General features: G+C 33.5%; 1 protein-coding gene across 1 annotated transcript; it reads left to right on the forward strand.

Annotated features, from left to right (window-relative positions):
• Positions 1-128: 128 nt before the first annotated feature.
• LOC144440992 (suppressor APC domain-containing protein 2-like) lies at positions 129-20,830 on the forward strand. The gene is made up of 6 exons (XM_078130494.1): positions 129-863; positions 6,096-6,235; positions 14,784-14,930; positions 15,297-15,398; positions 15,597-15,704; positions 16,867-20,830. The coding sequence occupies exons 1-6, from the start codon at positions 218-220 to the stop codon at positions 16,993-16,995; spliced, it is 1,272 nt and encodes a 423-aa protein (XP_077986620.1). The 5' UTR covers positions 129-217; the 3' UTR covers positions 16,996-20,830.
• The last annotated feature ends 911 nt before the right edge of the window (positions 20,831-21,741 follow it).

Below are 21,741 nucleotides of genomic sequence, written 5' to 3' on the forward strand. Positions count from 1 at the left end.
ATGTGGAGGGTCTATGATTTGAATGAGAAAATTGCGCCAACGACATTGCGCCCTCTAACACTACAAAAAAATATTGTGTCGTTTTTTCTCACCTGAAATTTTAAACGTCAGTTTCATTTGAACAAAATGGCGGTCTCCCACTGAGCGAGTCGTGCGTGATAGCACAAGTTTTTATTCGCAGTTACATTATTTTAGATCGACAGAGAAAACCGTCAAAATGTCGTCAAAGACTTCCAAGGTGAATCCGGGATCCACACTTGATAATCTACCTAGGAGCTTTGTGTCATCGCTAAGAATTCTGTTTGACATTTTGGACGAGGAAAGTCGTGGAACGGTTTTGCTGTCTGATATTGAATGCAGGTGGAACGGTGATGATGATATACAGGGGTTACCAACCGGCGTACTAGAATCGCTCAGAAAAGTTGCACCGAAGAGTGGACTGCTTAGTTTTGAACGGTTTTGTGCAGGATTGAAAATAGCCCTGCTAAGAAGTAGATCGGATTCAAATTTGAAAAGACCATTGACGGCTACGACGGTTGTCAACAGTCGATCTAAAGCACAACATGACGAACACTCGGAACAGCAGGAAACAGTGCGTGGACGGAGTGTTAGCATGTCTCACTTGGAAAGACGTTTACAAAACGGAGAAAAAAACAGTACTACCGAACAAATACAGCAAAGAAATTCTAAACCTGTGCCTTATTCGGGACCATACCAAAATGGACCTTCAAATAATAAAAATACGATTGCTGATGCACTGAGAAATTGGCAAAAAGAGCAATTGTTGAGAACAGCTGGTAGCCGGGATCCAGGTGACGGCAGATCATCAAACTATGAAAATCCCACGGGTAAGAGGGAAGAAGGTAAGTTTTAATCAATATACGACATCAACAATGTATTTCATTTAAAACATTGTAAAGCTGTTTGAAAAGTTAAAAATTCCAACGTCCACACCTCGTTTAGATTTTATCAATGTCCGTTGTGTGATGACTTTCTGTACCCACTTACAAAATACAACACTCTTATATTGAAGAAGTCTGTGTGGTATTTCAAACACAGGAAATGAGGTTGTCGGTTCACTTCAGAGAATGTGACGTTCGTTTCTATTTATAAATATTTGTAAGATTATGTGTTTATATATAGTGTAAGCATGTTTATTTGATTTAGTAGTACTAGTAGTGCATATTTATATTCTGACACGATCAGGCAAGTGGAATTGTAGTTAGCAGTTTCACTAATTTAAGTAATTATTGTAATTTTCTTTGCAACAAATTGAAATACTAGTATTAAATTCATGGTTTGACCACTTGTACCATACAACTTTTTACATCAGTAAACACAACATCAGTAATTTTTTAACAGTTTGAATTCATGTAATATTTGTCGTGTATTCATACTTGTCGATTATAGAGGTGGCTTTATAAAGTTTTAATTGATTTTTTAGTACTGAGTACCGAGTACCGAAAGTTACTGTTATTTATACTAGTATACTTTCAATGTGTTTCAGTTTTTTTTTGAAAGGTCTTAGTTAAGGTATAACAATGCATTGAAAGTAGGTAAATAAAGTAGACATACAAACAAACACATGTAAATAATAGAAAAGTGAAGCACAACCCAATGAACCTTCATAGAAATGTGGCCTTTGGAAAGTTCTCACCATAGTGAATGTTGTGGGCATTGTTGACGATATACATAACAATAGCTATGACATAGTTTAATGATCAAATTACACAGTCTGTAGTGTACCATAAAAGGTCTACACACAGACTGCCAAAGTTAACAACCCTGCCTGATAAATCATAATCTGGAGATTTGACAAGACGCCAGACTGCTGCACACAATCACATTAGTGTTATGGTGGTCCAGAGTTTTTACTCAGATCATTTCGAAATTAGAGAAGAATATTTTTAAAAAAAACTTGAACATAATTTCCGATTTTGTGAAAAATGTCTTGCATGTTTTCCAGTCATCAAGAAAACTTGGATCTCCAAGATTTTTGTACTGAGCAAACACTGAAAAGTATATTGCCTCCTTTGGCCTTTTTGTGAAAATTCAAACTTTTTGAAGCCAAATGTGAACAAAATCCCCCCCCCCCCCAAAAAAAAAAAAAAAAAAAAAAAAAATGTTGAGAATAATAATGATTTTAGAACAGTGTTACTGTATTGGTTCGTATCACAGTGCATTATAATTAAAAAACTGCTAAAAATTAAATCTAAATGTCTGTACAGAATCATTTAACAATCAGAATGTGTTAATGTTTACAGATAATAACACACATTGAATGTTATTTGTTGGACTCCATGATATTTAGTTACAGTTATAGAATTAACAGAACAATCAGTGTTTCACAGGTTCACTGGTCTAGAAAGAGCTCACTACTAATAATACTATTGTTGGCCTAGGTTAAGAATATTCATTGGTAGCTATTCAGGCATGTGTCGTAAGTAGCTGAAATCGGCTGAGCCTAGAGCTTAGTTGGGGATGACATGAAGTGAATGGGTAAATCAATAGTAATAATGCATTAGATAAAAACCAAGCTTTGATAGATATTTAAATCATCGACACCAAATCGGCTTGGGATGATAGCCAATTAGTAATTATTACCGCAGTAAGAAGTTATAGCTGAAAATGACATGTTATCCTCTTTGTGTTTTACATTTTACTATTGAAATAACAAAGTGTACTATTAGCAACTTAAAAAACTAACAATTCAATGGTAGTGTTATGACTATGTAGACTAGTAGTAATTACTTTTATTAGCTTTTAACTTTTTCAATAATCCATGATTTTTTTGCATTTTGTACCTCTATTTGCATAACTAGAGAACCTCGTTTACTGTCACCAGATGTTACTTTTACCACTGCATGTAAAATTGCCAAAAAAAAAATTAGAATTAAATTGTACAATGTTTGACCCTGTTTTATTGATGACATGTGTCAGTGTTATTTTCCCACAGTAATGTACAAATATATGCCTGCTTATTTTCCTTTTGTACTATTTGTGATCTCAGTTTCAAATATTTGGTAATTATTTTAACAACAATTGCAACATCAGTGGTAAGCCTGCCTGGGAACAGGCCCAGTCTGTGGATGAGATGGGGATAATACAAGACAGGACAAGTTAAATTTTATAAATAAAGTAAAAAAAAATAATACTGAAAATTGCATGGTAGAACAAAAAAGTTGTTGTTTAAAATTCAAATTTACACCCCCATTATTTTGTTTCATTTTACTTTGAGCCTTCATAATTCTCTGCTCTTATTAGAAATAAATTAATAAGGAATGTGTTTTAGTGTTGTGACATAGAAACAAAGCGTTTAAAAGGTTATTTTTTAAATATATTCTGTACCCCATAATTCATCAAAACAAGCGGATAGTTATTTTTACTTTAATTTTAATTCATATAAGAAATGACATGGTATTGTGGTACATAACTCAGTATGCAAATCCTATTGTGAGACCTATCAGACCTATCAAATTGTGAAGAGAAATCATCCATCATCCAGTTGTTGTTGTTTGAAATTCTATTAATTTTGAAATGATATATAATGAAGACACTGATTTCAACAAAATTAAAATTCAGTGCCTGAGGGGATGCTCCAGCTTTCTGTATCAGTTTTACTTGGTACAACTGTACTGAGGGTAATGTCATTGATTAAACCAATACACTGTATACTTTGAGATAATATGTATGCGTACTAAAAGTGCTGGTATAAAAAATGCAGGTGTGTGTTATTAATACATTTATGTCTATAATATTGCAATCTGGGAGTATGTTTTTAAAAATGATGTTTGTATTAATAATTATCAACATTTAACAAAATATTTGCAGTTAATAATTACACAGAAAGATAGTGTTTATTTTGTTCATCATATGCTACTGTTATTGCCATCAAAAAGACATTTTACAAATGTAATAATGTCTTTCACTATTCAGCAATTCTCATTGCTCTAATTTGTTTGTCTTAATCACAAAAAAAAGGGAAATGTGAAAACATTTATGTTAATAGCTCCTTACACCAATACATTAGCTTGGTAAGACAATATTATCATACATCCCAACTGTGATCACAACACAATTAGTGTTTGTTACTAATGGATATGTTATTTCCATGGAAACAATGATTTACTATTAATCTATGTTTTTTAAGTAACCATAATTTCCACCTTGAATGTTGATGTAGTGGGTCTCAAGAGTATTGGAAGTTTTTCGGTTCTCTATTTTACTTACATACGTACAAGTTAAAACGCAATCCCAAAATCTCTGCCTTGTTCCCTTAAAATTGCAATTTTTTGGCTGCTTTCACTTCTTTTAAATTGAAGAAACAGTAATATTTTGGGTATGTTTTTCTTTTTTTAAAGAAATAAATAAACACACTTGGTATTATTGTTCTGAAATAATGTCCAACCCCGGGGATGGGGATGGGGTGGGGGTGGGGGGAGGTTACATGTCAATACAAATATACCATGGCCACATTTTAGTTGAAAAGAAACAGCAAGTGTTATACTCTTAAGGACTTGAGAAACAATAGAGTTAGGTTTGCCATCACTCATTGTTTGCCTTTGTGTTGTGAATTACCCTCGGAAGGTAACATTACTGTAATGCAACAAGACAAAGTTACAGTCAGAAGGACAAGGTTTTGAAAGACAAAAACAGAAGGCTGTGAAGAACCAACAGGGAATGATAAATTAGTGTTCCCTGTGGTATAGTAGTCATTCAACAAGTTACTGATTAATTAAACAATCTAGAAAAGAGGATGTAAACTAGACAATGAATGATACTTAAAGTCAAGGATAAAGTTTGTAAAGAGAAAAAAACAATAGAGTGTGATCTAACAAACCACTATCATAGTGGTTAGGTTTGCTAAATAATGCCTACATTGTATATGTGTAAAGTGATTTGTGGTCACCATAGCCTGGAATCCATGATGTGGATGGGGGTTTTGAATTCATTATGTCTCCATCACAGATTGAGAAATCACAAATCCACAATCACCTGGATTCTAGGCTATGGTCACCAGTGCTTTTCAGTCAAACAACATGACACCAATTCAAAATCTAACAAATGGAAAACAAATTTGAAAACAAAAACAACAACAAAAACACGACATGACATTTTATTGTTGGTTCTAATAGACTAGTCATACAGCATACAGCACGTGTAGTGATTCAATAATCTAACAAACAAATGGAATAGATTTGAAAACAAAAACGATAATAACTACATGTACATGACATTTTATCGTTGGTTGTAATAGACGTATAGTCATCATTGCATAGCTTGTAACTTAGATTCTATGTCATATATGTAAATGTTGTTATCTGTTTTATTTTTCAATATGTTGTACATTCCAAAGTATAAGAATATCCTTTGACAGGTTACTGTATTACCAGTATAGGAGTGTGTTAAATGATGAAATAAATTGTGAACAATACAAATTGTACTTTAAAGTGGCCATATGGATGAGGATTGGGTATTTATGTTGGATTTTTAATTCATAAAACAGTTTTATCATGGCTTCGTACATGTAAAATCAATGTGAAACAACATAGACTAAGTCTGTGTTTGTACTATTTGTAGCTCAATTCAGTGCAAAAAGCTCAACAGTGTGTAAAAAGTTTGTCATTGTACGTACAATAACAAAGATTTTACATATTTATCAATCTCCTGTAATTTATTGAGTTACAACCAAGTATTTGGGATATGTTGTTTCATATTGATATTTCAAGTAGGACGCCATGATAACATTGTCTTATAAATTAAAAATCCAAAATAAATACCCAATCCTCATCCATATGGCCACTTTAATATAATAATAGGCATGTGATATTCCTCGAGAGATTTTCCAATATTCTTTTGACTTTTTAAATTGTGTACTGAGACTTGCATTTACTAGTTATATTTGTATAGCCTCAGATAGACTAACATTTGTATGTTTCTCTTAGATTATGACAAGTTTGGTTCTTTTCTGTTCTTGGAGTACAAATGTATTTGTTTACAGTATTTTTTGAATTTCAAGCCATGGAGGATTCTATGATGACAGTGACAATGTCCATATTACAATGTATGTTGTTGTTGTCTTGTCTAATATTTAGCTGGTAGAAATGTTGTTGGTATCAGGATAGGCAGGTCAGCTGAAGCACCGATATCAACCACTGCACAGATTGGTAAAAGACCTAAAAATAGACGAGATGCAAGAAGACATACAGTTGGCAATGGTATTGACTACAACATGGTGAGTTGAAACTGCCCCCCCCCCCCCCCCCTTCACCTTTTATATCGTACAACAACAACTTGAGTCCATTTTAAAGCTGCACTATCTGCAACTAGAATCAAAACTGTTTTGTTAATCCCATAATATTGTACACCCTGGACAGATTGAATCACCTGTGGGCAAACAGTTGTGTGTATATGGCACAATATATCCAATCAAATTGATTTTTGGGTCTACACCCTAAAATCATCACCCCAATGAATCATATGATTTCAACTTATTACTATACTATTTATATAGATAAACTAGACATCTAATTAAGATATACAATATCTAATTATTGGTACTTTGAACACTTTCAGTGAATATATTGTTGATTATCCTATCAAAAAAATAATAGCCCAGTTATAGCATGTGCAGCTTTAAAGGACACATTGGTTTTGGTAAGACCATTTATGAACTAGTCACTGTAAAGAACAATACGTTATGTAGATGGGCATTCTTATTGTATGAAATAATCAGTGCTAACTTCATATGTAAATTATCCATTTAACATGACATGTTTGATTTTTAAAGAATATAGAAAGATAAATATTTACTTTTACTTACCCCAAAATAATCATTTTGTTTAACAGCAGCATAACATTTTATCTTTTAACAAACCTAGTTTCTGCATAACAAATATCTCATCTACTAACAATGGAATTCAATTACTTTCTCTTCTACATTATTTCAGCAGAAAAGGACAGGTCTTTTGACACCTGCACCTACTTTGATTCAATCAGTCATGTCTTGCCTTAACAAAGTCACACCTCTAGGCAAAAATGTGTAGGCATAACCTTTGAACTATACAGCACTCTCATTCCAAATTTGTAAAGAATATATTTTGGTTTTTGTCATTCCTTTTTGTAACATCTGTATTTATTTTTGGACTTACAAAAATGTAAATCATAGATTAAGTCACTTCCTTGTGAGTTACATTTTTTTATCAAAATTTTGCTTCAAAAGTGACGAAATTATGAGAATTTTCCCACAATGGAATAGTAGTCTCCATATTGCCTTCAGTTGTGAAGAGTTATACAATACTTTCACAATACAGTGCAAAATTCTGACTGATTAGAGTTACATTTTTGGTGCGTGTCAGAGTGTTTTCAAATCAGAACTTGGGCAATCAAAATATTCCATGAAATTTAATCAGGCAATAGTTTTTTCATTTGATTAAGATTTGTCAATAGGTGCTCATCCAGGATTAATGAAATCCATACCATTATTTTAACATTCCATGGTGATATGCCAGTCATTCACGACCAAAATATTTAGAAATCAAATTATCAAAAATATTATTCCTCATTTGAAAAAAAAAACAAGTTAAATAAACGTTGAGTTTTTAATATGAGTACATTGTACTTGTCTTTCATTAGATTTGATTTGATATAAAATCTGGAAAAGATTTAAATGATTTAGAAGAATTGAAATTTGAATATTAAGGGGTAAAATTAACATCATATTGTAGGATTCAAATACTAGCTGTATATATTGTACAACTTGTGGAGACAGCTGATAGGAAACCTAGGCAAAATCTCGTATTACACTTGTTACTTGTAGCATTTTTGTCCCCATTACTTCTACATGAACACTATGTGAGAACCAATCTTAGTTTAGTAAGAGTAGGTCCATTGTTTGGCCAATACAATCAATCAATACCTGCACTGACCCATATTAAATCCATGCCATAGGCATAGTCCATTGCTATCTTACAGGTATTTACTACAATCCTATGCCTTCACCATTCATTAGGTACAGTGTAAAAAGGATTAATATAAGCTAGGGTTTCACTTACACTCTTCTACCCTTTTTAGATCTATACTACTGTAGTCTGTAAGGTATGCCATGACAGGGGAACCCTCACACATCGGGCAACCCCTACCACGAGGGGAGGCCGGTGAGGGCGAAACGTCACGACGTATCTTACAGTCTAGATATACTGTGAACTCATGTAGGTTGGCTTTATTACCTACTGTACTTATCTAGATGAAAGAGTTGTGTGCCAAAATAAATTAATGTGGAAATAGAACCACTTTCACCTGTAAATTCTGAGTAACAGTATATAATGAAGGCAGATTTGTTATTTAGTGTTAATCAATGCATCAACTCACAAAAGTGACCGATATGGCTGTAAGTACGCTGTCGTTCCAAATTGTTTATCTGCCAAAATAAAGTGGAGCCAAAATGTAAAAAATTGTATTTTCGCTGAAATTTGTGTGCCCCCCAAAAAATGCATTCGCAACAATTCACCCGATTTTCTATCTGTTCACTAAAGGAGGACTTGATACTAGTTTTTACTTTTTTTAAAAAAATGTCTACTACTTATGTCTTTTCAGCTACCAGGTATATTCAGTGCTAAGTTTTAATGTAGCATTATTTCTGAACTAACATACATGCATTTATTGTTACTGAAAATGTTGTTTCATTTCGATGGATTCCATGTGAATAGTTTATTTTCAGACTCACAGATGTGATGTCCATTATGTGACAGCTGATGAAGTCAAAATAATTAGACAAAAAGAACCAGAAAAATACTGAAATGAATGATTCTGTAAATAACTCCATTATATTCATGCATATGTTCACAACCATAGATTTAATACCAGGAGTGGTTATAACACACTTTGAAATAATCCTGGCGAATAATACATTTTCTTTTTCACAATATCCCGTCTAACTGTAATATTGCTTTATTTTATCTTATTACCAGCACTCTTTGATCTTTACTAACTTCACTAACCGTTTCTTCTTACTGTCTTCTTTCATTTCCTAACAAGCCAATGATGGATGGAGAATTTGAAGACTATGTACGTTTCTATGCAAATTAAGCTGTAATATACGTCTTTTATGTAGTAAATTCTAACACTGTACATTGGATAGTAGAGTAGATGTAATTAGATAGCGTATACCATTTAGAGGCAGTCTCAGAAAAATTCATTTCATCAGTGGAAATGTCTTTTTTTTTGTGTGTGGAGAATGTTAATATGTTGATATTGGGTATGGGGTAGAATTATTACAAGTAGAATTAGATGGTGTAGCTTAGACTGTTGTCTAGACTGTCTCCTTGCTGGATCTGTAACTCAACTACACTTTCTGTGCAGAGCCATGAGACACTGTGGAGAACTGTCTATGACAGAACTAAAGTAGTAGAGTCATAGATGTAGCAAGTAGATGGTTTAAATCATGCCTGGCCAAAGTAGTAGTACAAGTGTAACAGGATTGTGTTAATCTGACCCTGTACATATACATGTGGATTTCCCTTTGGAAAACTACACAAAATATAATGTTATGCTAAAATTGTGTAAAATTACAGAAAAAGTGAATTGGCAAGTTGATAATATCAACGTAACGTTATTTTCAAAGTGACAAAAGTACATTGTAATTGTAATAGTAACCTATGATACTTTTGAAGGTGATGATAACACTATCTGAACCACACATAGTACTACTATTCTCTTGGCTTTAAATCTACATAGTCTGACAGGTCCAGGTGTGCCTTCCACTTATATAATCATATGCTCTGAGAAGTGAGTGGTTACATAAGAGTTGACCAATGGCTGGACCTTTCAGACTAACAAGCAGGACTAACATCTACATAGAGGTGCATGAAGTATAGTGGTGTAGTAAAGTACCAGTATGTGTGAAAGGTGTTGTGTTGGTGGTTTGTTACATGTATATATTATGTGTACCATCACCTTACTTTGTTTTCACTCAGACTATCTGCATAACAGGCTGTTTTCAGTAATGTCTTTATCTTCCAACAACATGCAATGAAGACAATGAAGACTCCTTCCTGGAAAGTCTTTTTGGGACCATTTCTTCCTATTAATCAATTGACAGAGTAGTAGTACAGCATAAAAGTAATACTCCTGACATACTTTACAAATCTTACACAATTACACTACTCTGTCTGACCCCTACATGTACATCTAGAGTTCAAGTAGCCTAATATAAGATATGAGGTATGTATTCAGTGGTATTAAAGTAGGTAAAATCTATCCAAGTGGTCCATTGGATATTTCAGAGCCTCTATGGTGGGTTAATGTCAATGTCGGCAACTCAGGATATAAGCACAAGTGCATGTGTCATTTTCTGGTTTATGGCTGCAGCTAGCCTAATACCACAGAGAATACTACAAGCATGAGTGTGGCAAATACCCTGAGTGCACCACACCACACCACACCACACTGGAACTCAAGTGTCATTGAGTTTTGTTGTTGTTATGTATGTTAACCCAAAATAGAAGATTTCATAAGAAAATAAATACAATTTTGTTGGGATTTTGTTAGATGGAATGATCTTGTGCTTATTTGCATACAATGTTTTTGATATTACACTGCAGTGCAATAGGAAGTATGTGCATCACAGCAAGTAATTATTCACTAATACATATTGATAATCCTTAGTCCCCCATGTCAATTTACAAGGTTTCCTATTTTTAAAAAGAATTCATATTATAAAAATGCAAATGTTATTTCCCAGGTTCTTCTAAAATACCTGTTAATGTAGTTAGTTGATCAGCTGTCTGATAGTGTGCAAAACTGATCCTCCCTTACTACAAGTGAAATATTAAATATATTATATAGCCAGGACTATTCAGCTATTAATAAAATATCTGTACTTAAAATCAGATTATCAGACTGTGTTTTGTATTTTATATGTGAAATTCTCATTACATCCTGAATGAATCTCTGAAGTTCTACACAGTTAAACTCGACTATCGGTATTGGTAAACAAGTTCATCTCTTAGCCATCATTTTAAAACCATAGGCATTGTTACTGGATTGTCTGAGACCACCAAGAGGTTTTTGTTGTTGTATCAATAGGAAAATCTGTCCATGCTTGTGAGAATACTTGTATCAGATGATAGTAAATCTGCTTTGAAAAGTAATTGTATTCATGAGGCAATGTTTTAACATAGGGTTCTTTCATGTGTGAAATCTAGTCAGGGCTTCACATCGCTACCTCTATTCCAGAATCTGTATTTTATAATATACACAGTTGTTCATTGCATTTATATTTAGCACATGGCCAAGGGTTCATGTACAAACTAAAGGGTCAACATATGTTTACTTTTGTCCAGGAGAATCAATGGAACGTATAGGAGTTTGTGAGTGAAGTGAAGGCCATTGAATTACTATTATATGGATAATAGCTGTAACAAGTGTGTTATGGATTAACTAGCTAGCTGCAACCCACATTTGATTCACAGTGGTACTCCAGATAGTGTATGTATTGATTAACAATACAGTGAAAATCATTCATTTGTTTTGTGTAAAATAAACGTCAGGGAAAATCTAATCTAGAATGCAGTCATATAGATCTGTTGCTCCAACTTTTCTAGCTTAGGAGTAGGGGACAGATGAAAGCCAGAAATGCCTGCACACATGATTCTAGTCGAGGGAAAATTTAGTCCTGCTTGCATACGGAGTAAGTCGTCTCTTCGTCAGTAACCTAGACAGTGCACCATCTGCAAGCAGGACTAGGGAAAATTAAACAAACAGCACTATTTATTTTTACTTGTCCATGTAGAATATACAAAACATGTACTACATATATCTACAAACTCTCAGCTGGAAAACCAATACTATTTTTATATGTAACCTAAATAGTTTCTGTATCTGGATTGAAGCTGAGATTCTATGCCTAGTATGTCTGTTTAGTGAGTCTAAAAGATAAAGATTGCAGATATTGTCAGATGCATAGCCATGTTTACTGCCTTTTAGGAGGATGGCCTTAGTGTTGAGAATAGATCTAGGTAGAGAAAGTGATAGAAGCCAGGCAGTGTACTAGAACATATTACATTTCACTGTAACAATGCAACAGGCTGGATTTTCCATATGTATTTGTATATACATAATATGCTACTTACTGTAGTCATGGTGATTTGAGTGATGTGATCATTTACATAGTCAGACAGAGTAGTGTAATTGTGTAAGATTTGTAAAGTATGTCAGGGGTATTAGACATATAACATGCATGCAGTGTGTTTATCTATTCATTTTAATATTCTCAATGATTCTCTGTGCATTTATATGTTGAATATTTACATGTTAGAACCACTATTTTCATGTGTAGACTAAAATGCTGGCCTTTCATGATTTCAATACATCATTTGATGAGCTCATTTTGTTACAAATTCATACAGTATTTAATAAAATATGGAAAAACTCCCAGGTCCTACTAATGTGAAACATTAAATCTTGCCTATGAATCTTTATATTCAGATGACTTTTTAACATAGTTATTAACAGTAAGGTACTGGCCCAACGGACCAGACAAGGTAAAATTTGTGTGGTCCGCCCCAAAAAATCGCTAGTCCCGGACCCAGGACCGAGGGATTTGTTCACCCCTGGCATTATACAAGACATACATTGAGGACTAGATATAGGAAGTCTTTGTCTGTTAAAGAAGACACACCACTGAGAGGATATTTCAATCTTTTCAGATTTTTATGACAAATTTGTGGTCATGAATTGATCAAACCATTTATGAAACAGAAACACATATTGTGAGTTGAGTGTATGTCATCTTCTATAAAAAGCATACAAATCATCATTGTAAAAATAGTGAACCAACTCTATTCAATAGGAATATTGAACAGCTGGCCTTTTCAGTCCTGGTTCAAAGTCCATCTATTTACAAAAAATATTACCTCTTATAATCTGTCATATGCACTTTGTACGAAGAAGTGGTTCTCAACGTGTGAAATTCATATATTTATTGACAAATTTTGATCACTGAATTGTTCGCTGAGGACAGATCTCAATTCCAGTTTTTGTTTAGTTGATATCTTCAGTTCGCATAAAAAAATAATGATGTATTTTTTCTTAAATTTAAATCATATCATTTGACAATTATGTGATAAATACATTTTAAATATGAAATGAAATGTTTTAGACGTTTATGAATAACCATAGAAATTGATATTGGAAAAAAAATAATCCGAGATTAAAACTTTTATGTGATTTGGAATGATATCAGTAGAATTGTCAAGTTACATAGGGTATCATAGAATATAAAATTTGTCTCTGCATGAAACATCAAGTATAACAATATTGATGAACAGTTTTATTCTGTACATTGAATAAAGTTATAGATATCATTTTTCGTCAAAGTAAAAATGAACAGAATAGTGGTGTATTAAATATGGTAAGGTGATGGATGTGTACAATGCCATCATGAATAACAAAACTTGTGTACCTCCACAACAGTCATGCTATATTGATGTTGCCTAGAATTCAGTTGTATGAGGATTTTTGCTTTCCTACACACACCTGGCATTGTGCTAACAACCATTTATTGAAAACATAGCGTTAGTACATTGTGATTTCTCGCGCCAATCATTAATGTCATCTCACAGCAGATAAAATCTAAAACCCAGTAAGCATTTGAGCCTGATTTCTGGTTGAAGCTTCATTAGACTAAATGGCCAGTAGTGAAATGTCAGGTGTGGTAGGGAAAAGGTGAGAGGCAAAATGTCCACATAATTAATTCTAGGCTTATTTGGATGTAGAAGGGCTTTGATGCAGACAATGATAGTTGTGTAGTCTCTGAATCCTGTAGACACTATTATCAGGCTAATGTAATACACCATGTGGTACCAACTAATTATCTTGTCTATGAATACAAATGAAAATATTATACGGACTGAAACGTGTTATGTAGGTATGATTAATGAGATGAAACTGGCATCAACGGATTGGTTATGTAATTAATACTGGCAGTACTAGACCAATTTATATTTTATAATTTATATCTCAGTGTAAAATTTTAAAAATCATGGGTTAGCTGTTGAGGACAGAGAAACAAAAATTATGTGTAATAAAATTTTTTGTATTTTTGACCATGAGACAATTTCACAGTATAATTTCATGGCACACTGATTACCCTTCTAAAATAATTTTAGTCACTTCAAAGAAAAACAAAGTGGTTTTCTTATGGAAGCAGAGCAGCAAGCTAGTGACTGTTGGACCAGTGAAAACATAAATAAGATATAATATAAAACTAATTTACATTTTGCAAAATGTCAACTTGAGATAAAAGTAGTGTATGATGTGTGGTATATTTCGCGAGTGAAAGAGAAGTTTTATGAAATTGCCAGAAATTCAAACTTTCATTAGTACAATACGGTTGTAGAAAATTTTAATGACTGGAGAAGTCATTTATTGTCACAGGTTTTGGTTATAGTAGATGCCATGCTACAGTGAAAAATATAGTTTGCAGGAATTAACCTGAGTTCTGAGTGAAAATAAAGTATTTGTGTGATTGTGTAGTTGGTCTCTTGAAAGGTACGCTGTGACGGGACGCCCTCACATTGGTCAACCTGGTCTGTAAGGTATGCCATGACGAGACGCCCTCACACATCAGTCAACCCCTCTGGTGAGGGTGGAGCGACATGACATATCTTACAGTCTAGTGAATATGTAGAACAAAATATTCAAAATAAATTACCAAGTATATTAGATGTCAAAAATACTGAGGTTAAATACATGCATATTAATTTTTGTTTCTATTTGAACAGCTGAAAAGAATGAAAGAGTTAGAACAGGAGAAAGATATTCTGTTACAAGGACTTGAAATGGTAGACAGAGCCAGGGAGTGGTACCATAAACATATAGTATCTATACAAGATAGACAGAAATACTTTAACAGATCACAAACACACAATGTAAGTATGGTTGCAGAATTTGTTAATATCTATTTATATGCAAGTCTTTCATGAAAACTTATAGAGGAGCAAAATATTGGTAATACACCAATTGCCAATCTGACACTAGCCTAGGGGATTGTCATTGGCTATCACTGAAATCTAGAGAATTAAAAATCAATGACCAGCCAGTGACTGAAATCTAGAGAATTGAAAACCAATGACGAGCTAATGACTGAAATCTAGAGAATTGCAAACCAATGACGAGCCAATGACTGAAATCTAGAGAATTGAAAACCAATGACGAGTCCCTAATCTAAGCTAGCACTGACATTATTTCTGTTCTTACTAAATAATTTATTAGATTATCTATATTTACCATTACAGGACTTACCACCTGAATCGTATGCAGAGAGGATGAAATTCCAGAAAGCTAGAATATTTGAAACAAATAGACAACTTACTGCCCTTCTTGAAAGTTCTGAAAAGGTAAGGAACAATTACTTCATATGTCACATCATTGAGTTTTATATATACATGTAGCTTTGAACAGAAGGGCAGAAAAATGTAATTTTGGTTTTCATAATTACAAAAATATTTCAAATTTCAATATATTCCATCATGAAGTATATTTGTATTATACAATTGGCCAGCCTGTGATAACAACATTACTCTTTGTCTGCACAGAATTTCTTAACACATATGAACTTGGCCATGGAGGTACATGTTGGGATGGATCCTGCAAGGGATGCTATGACAAAGGCTTTAAAAGAACAAAATAGAATGTTAACACAGGTAAGTGTACAGGTTTGATTTTATGACATGTCACACCATACCACAACACACCACCAACACCATGACTATACCACATGAATAGGTCAGTTTTAACATATCGCACCTTAGAACAGAACAGAAAAGGGTACGAGATATTTTTAAGATAAATTAAATACCAGTATATACTGTACAGTTCTAACATGGTACAAAGAACAGATTTATTTATTTATTTATTTATTTATTACACCTTTGCAATGGTACATAAAAAGCTATAGGATAAAATATACAGACACAGAACAAATACACATGACAATACAATCAAATAAATCAACAAGAAACAAGAATGGTACTCCCCTGTCAAATTACAAGCATACTTTAATATGCCAATAACTCTTAGTGACTCAAACTGGAATTTCTTTTATCCCATAATGATCTTATGAATGTTTTTGTCAACTTTGTGATCATTTCCCCAAGGTCATGGATGACCTCCCATAAAGCCCTACTAAAAAGAATATTGAATTTAAAGTTCAGACCCCCAGAATGAAATTTACTGCATACATTATCATCACCAAAGTTTACAAATGTTTCATTTAAATGCAAGAAAAATGTATTTCTTATGTCGAGAAAAGTAGGACACATTAATAGAGTAGAAGATATGTTTAACACATGTGTAGAGGTTAGTCTAGAAAATCACACCATTGTGGTAGATATCACAAGTAGAGCGGAAGATTCATTGTTAGTGTTTGCATTCATATAGTTACAATACAAGACATAAAAATGGATCATTCAGTGTATTATGAGTAGAATAGCCCAACTTTGGAAGTTTACCTTGTGGGGGTCAAAGGTTAACATCCAGCTGTTTCCTATGGATGGTAAGACTATACTTATGTAGACAGCTAGTAGTGGAGGGTATACTAGTGTTCACCAGACACAGAATACTTAGAATGACTTCAGTGTGTTAAAACAATCATTCTGAAAGCTTTCAGACTCTGGAATCATCAACAGGAAATTGTCAAGGACTCGGCCATTATTCAATTGTCAAAGACTGTGGCATTATTTAATCCAAAACATAACAATTCATACCACTCTGAAGCATGGATGTAGTCAATCTGGCTTGCATTTGTGTATTAAAGGTACAATGCTACTTGACTTATATGCTTGTCTTTCTCTCTGATTATTTCAGGAAGTGTCTAAGAAGAGTGAGAAAGTGACACAGTTAGAAAGAGAAAAACAAGCCTTGATACGAGAGTTATTTGAAGCTAGGGCCAAGAATAATCCCAGGGATTTAGCTGATAACAGTACTTTTATGTGAAATAAGCAACGATATATCAAATACTTCAAGTAAAGCCAAGATGCAATCTGAGAAATTGCCCAATAGGGAAGATTGTAACACCACGTTTATGTGAAACAAACCCAGGTACAAAAGTTATTTGAAGCTAGAGCCATGTGAATTGTATGTAACTGTTGTTAGTAGACCACGGTTGGAATTCAGACTAGGTGAAGGGTGTTGGGGAGATAAACTGCAATCTTTGGCCATGTCCTCTCGTCGGTACATGTAAGTACATTAGTTGTCAACATGCAGTGTTGTCATGTTTGTATCTAACATTTTGCATACTATTGTTAGTAACCAAATTGAAGCAGAAATAGCTAAAAGACCATAAACTATTTATATTGTTCCACAGCAAAAAAAGTAAAACTTCATAAAAAGAATTCAGTCTCCCTACATGTACTGATTCATCAATTGCTGATGTCAGTATTACACCCTAAGTGTCAAAAATATTTGTCTTCTACCTCCATTTTCTTAATTAGTACCCTACCTGTATACTTAGAAATTTCAAATATGATGCTGAAATTGATAACTACATTGAAACAATTACGCCATGTCTTCACTTTGCAATAATATTGTAGCAAGCAGAGCAACAAAAATGAATTTCCATACAGAGCATAAATATTTTAGAATCTCCAAAAGTTAGTATTATAATTGTACACTCATTAAATAATTGGACATTGCAACTGACCCCAAGTGACCTTAAAAAAATAGTGATGAACACAAATCATCTATGAGATATCATTGAAATGTATTTAAAAAGTTATGAAATGTACATCCTTTCACATGGATTTCTAGTATATGATATTTTGATTTTGAGAAAAAAATTTACATGTGTATGTGAGGTAAAAATTGAGTAGATTTTTCTGACTTAATGTATTAGTATGAAGTTTGTATGAAACAAATTCATGTGTTGTGAAGTAAAATGAAATATTACATGACATAACTTATAATACTTTATCGTATGAGATTGTAACCTTGACAACTAAAATAGGTAGTGTTTGCCAGAAGATTATATGTAACATTTACATTAATTATCAAAGTGGATCATTTTTCAAGTTTAGGTTGTTGTTTAAGTTGATAGATAACAACATTTTAGTACTAAACACAGCCTGATTGTTATTGAGGGGAGGCTAAAAACTAGATAATACTCTCTTCAATCACAATCCTGCTGTGTTCAGTGATTATGGTGATTCAAAATAATGATCTTGTCTACCAGTAGCAAGTAAAAAACAACCACCTCAACTTGCCAAAAGATCGGTGTTGATCATGAAATGTATATGTTATGTACAGTCCTTTGGTGAACCCTCCCTATTTTAGCTGTTTGTGGTCGAATAGTTAGTATTCATTTTCCTTTATATTATTCTTTTCATTTTGTGCAGTTCTTCTTTTTGAAACTCTGAGTATCAATAATGTAAAACACCACTCCCACACAATATTGTTAATCTCAGATGAGTATGAGATTTAATGAAAACTTATCCTTGAACCCCACCCCTCCAAAAAACAAATTATCATGAAACAATCTGGAACTTTTCAGCTGCATTTAGGAAATGTCTTTGTTTTGTTTCCTACAATACAAAAGTTGTACAAATGAATGGACCATTGTAACAGTGCCCTCAACCTTAGCAAAGGGAAATGCAATAGCGCCATCAACATCAACAAAAGGAAATGTAACAGTGCCCTCAAATAACATTGAGAAATGTACCATGTTACACATGCTTGTACCTTGCATATAATCAACCTCACTGTCAAGAAGATTTCTTTACTTTATATTTAACTGCCATCAAAAGTTTTTGAGTGAGTGTTGTGTGGATTATTGTTGATAATTGCATATCAATATTGTCGATTGATTTGATAGGTTGTACCTTTTGTTGGCATTAGATAACTTCCAAGTCATAGTAACGCTAGAAATAACACAGTTGTTGATAAAATTGCTTGAAAACAAAGGTATGACAAATGTACTTGTCCCTCCATGTAATGATGTTATATTTACAAAGCAAAAAGACTACTTTTTCCAAAAAACTGCCATGACTGCATGTTAATGAAGATTTACATTGGAGAACAAGATTGTGCTTTATTTGTGTTTCAGAGTATTTAGAGCCCAAAGATCCCTGCATGACTGGATTCTAGCTTATGCTATAGCTTTCATGAATGTCAGCACACAAAAGTGTAGTATAGACAGTCTGTTATAGCCAGTACTTTACTGTTGTACATGCCAACATATAAGGTTGACATCAAACAGTACTATTGTAGTGTAACAATGATTTGTTTAGATTTGTTGGTAGTTCTATACTTTATATATTGACAAACAACCTTGCTTTTCACCAATGCATACTAACAACCCTTAAAATTGTTTGAATTATTTAGTCCTCCTTCATCTGTAAATCAAATGACAATTTTGCAGTTTTAAAGAGGAAATGAAAAAAAAAAAGAAAAAAAAAAGAAAAACACAATAGGGTTAGTGTGGTCAGGGTATACTAAATAATATTTAGAAATTTACATTAAATATGAGGCATGGGTATGAGGATGTTAAAGAAACTTCTTTTCCCATGAACAATCTGGTGAGTCTTGGCTGCAGAAGAATGAGTGTTTGTTATTTATCTAGTAGATATTTGTCATCAGTTTGTATTTATCACTTTTCACTGTCATTAATTGATGTAATGGCTAGCTAGGAATCTATATAGTTTTCCTAGAGTACTATCTTTACCATGTAATTCCAGATGATTACCTTGTTAGCTAGTCTGGAAGGTATGCTGTGACGGGGCGCCCTCACACATCAATGAGGGTGGAACGACATGAATTATCTTACAGTCTAGTGAGAGGAGGCCGGTGAGGGCGGAATGACATGGTGTATTTTACAGTCCACTTATTAGCTATAGCCAATATACTGCCATAGAGTTTAATTGCTGTATATACTATAACCACATATTATGTATCAAGTTATTATTCCGAACACTAACTACCAATATTATTATTATGTTTTAATAATCAAACACATTATGGATAGAGTTTGTAGTTTGCCTTGCAATCATGGGGTATATCGTACTACCATACGCTGAAAACCATGAATTTTGTATTGTAGAGGCTGTGGTTTATGACAACCACTCTCATATAGTTTGGGATTGTAGTTGCTTTCTGTAATCATGTATTTTATGGTAGCTATGCAACCAATACCCAGGGATAACAATTCTTTACAACATATACAATGAAAGCAATAAACTTATGTGTGAATGCTATACAATTACCAGTTTAATGAATCTAAACCACAGACACCTGTGGACTTAATTTTTTTCTAGTGTACATCACCCAGGAATACTACTGATTGGTGTAATACACCAACAATAATTTACATCAGATATTTTGTGATGTGTTAAGACCATAGGCAAGAATAGCAATTTAGCTTTTGATCTAAACACAAACTTGAAAATTGTTGTATTTCAGTTTTTATCAACCGACTGAATGTAATACATTGAATTACCAACACAGATGAATTTTCATTAGAATAACATTTTTTTACCAGGTACTTCTTTTATGCATATATTGCGTAAGGGCCATATAAGCCTCACTTATCCAACAATGGCCTGACAGATTCATCATTTTGTCCACTTGTGTAATATGCTTTAACCTGTGGATAGCCAGTGGTTACAGACTAGCCTGGCCAGCTATCATGAATGTTTCTATCTGAAAAAATGATGGTAAGATTGTATGTGTGTATAAAGGCCATGTAGTAAGGTGGATTGTCAAAGAGTTATTACTTTATTGTATCAGGAATTCTATTTATGTTTAAAGTGTATAAACCATACACACACACACACACACACACACACACACACACACACACACAATGTATGGTAAGTTGTACTTTTACAAACTGTACTAGAACCGAGTGAAAATTTAAAAAAAAGTCTGGGGTCACTGTACAAATTTTTGAAGTAGAGATCAAAATATCAAAATTTAAGTAATTTTAGAATCCAATATGGCTGCTGAGTGTGGTGAGAAAATAAACGATTGTCAATTCCCAAAATTTCTTTTTTATCACTGTCAAAGAACAGAGAACAAGCTTTCATATGGCAAAGTTTGGAGATATCTTAAGAACTCTGTTATTCAGGGAAATTGATCCTTGAAGCATATTCTGTCTTATTGAACCATAAACCCTACATGAAACTACTCTTCCAGTATGATTATACTTGACAAACCATTAACAGTGCTCAAAATGAAAACTTTGAGTCAAAGGGTGCTACTTTTAGATTTGTTGTGTCTATCTGTGTTGAAAACTGTGAGTGAATTGCACTGAAATATAGTAATGTATGTATATTGTCTTCACTCTCCCCGAATGTCATGTTGTTTTCATTTTGTAAAAAGCTGTCTTCTTGTAGACAATATAAGGTAATAAATATACTCAGTCAACCTGGAGTTTGTACTTTGTATTTTTTTTTATGATTCTGGTAGTCTTGTACACATTAAAACCTAGGATCTGCACTTTGGGGTTGCCTAATAAAGTTGAAAGGTGACAAGCACCTCTGTCAGACTACCCTCAGTGGTGACCTTCTGCCACTTTTAAAGTAAGCAGATCAGTATTCTGGCTAGTCTGTAAGGTAAACCGTGATGGAGCACCCTCACACATTGGCCAACCCCTCCCTCCCTTGAAGTTTCCGACCTACTAGTTCAGAGTAATACAGTCGTGTGAGAGGAGGTCGGTGAGGGCGGAATGTCACAACGTATTTTACAGTC

This window comes from Glandiceps talaboti, chromosome 10, assembly GCF_964340395.1.
Source record: "Glandiceps talaboti chromosome 10, keGlaTala1.1, whole genome shotgun sequence".
Lineage (NCBI taxonomy): Eukaryota > Metazoa > Hemichordata > Enteropneusta > Spengelidae > Glandiceps > Glandiceps talaboti.

Coding starts and splice junctions, on each gene's coding strand:
- LOC144440992 (XM_078130494.1), top strand. CDS start 218: ATGTCGTCAAAGACTTCCAAGGTGAATCCGGGATCCACACTTGATAAT. Junction 864..6,095: donor CACGGGTAAGAGGGAAGAAG/GTAAGTTTTAAT, acceptor TCTAATATTTAG/CTGGTAGAAATGTTGTTGGT. Junction 15,399..15,596: donor TTCTTGAAAGTTCTGAAAAG/GTAAGGAACAAT, acceptor TTGTCTGCACAG/AATTTCTTAACACATATGAA.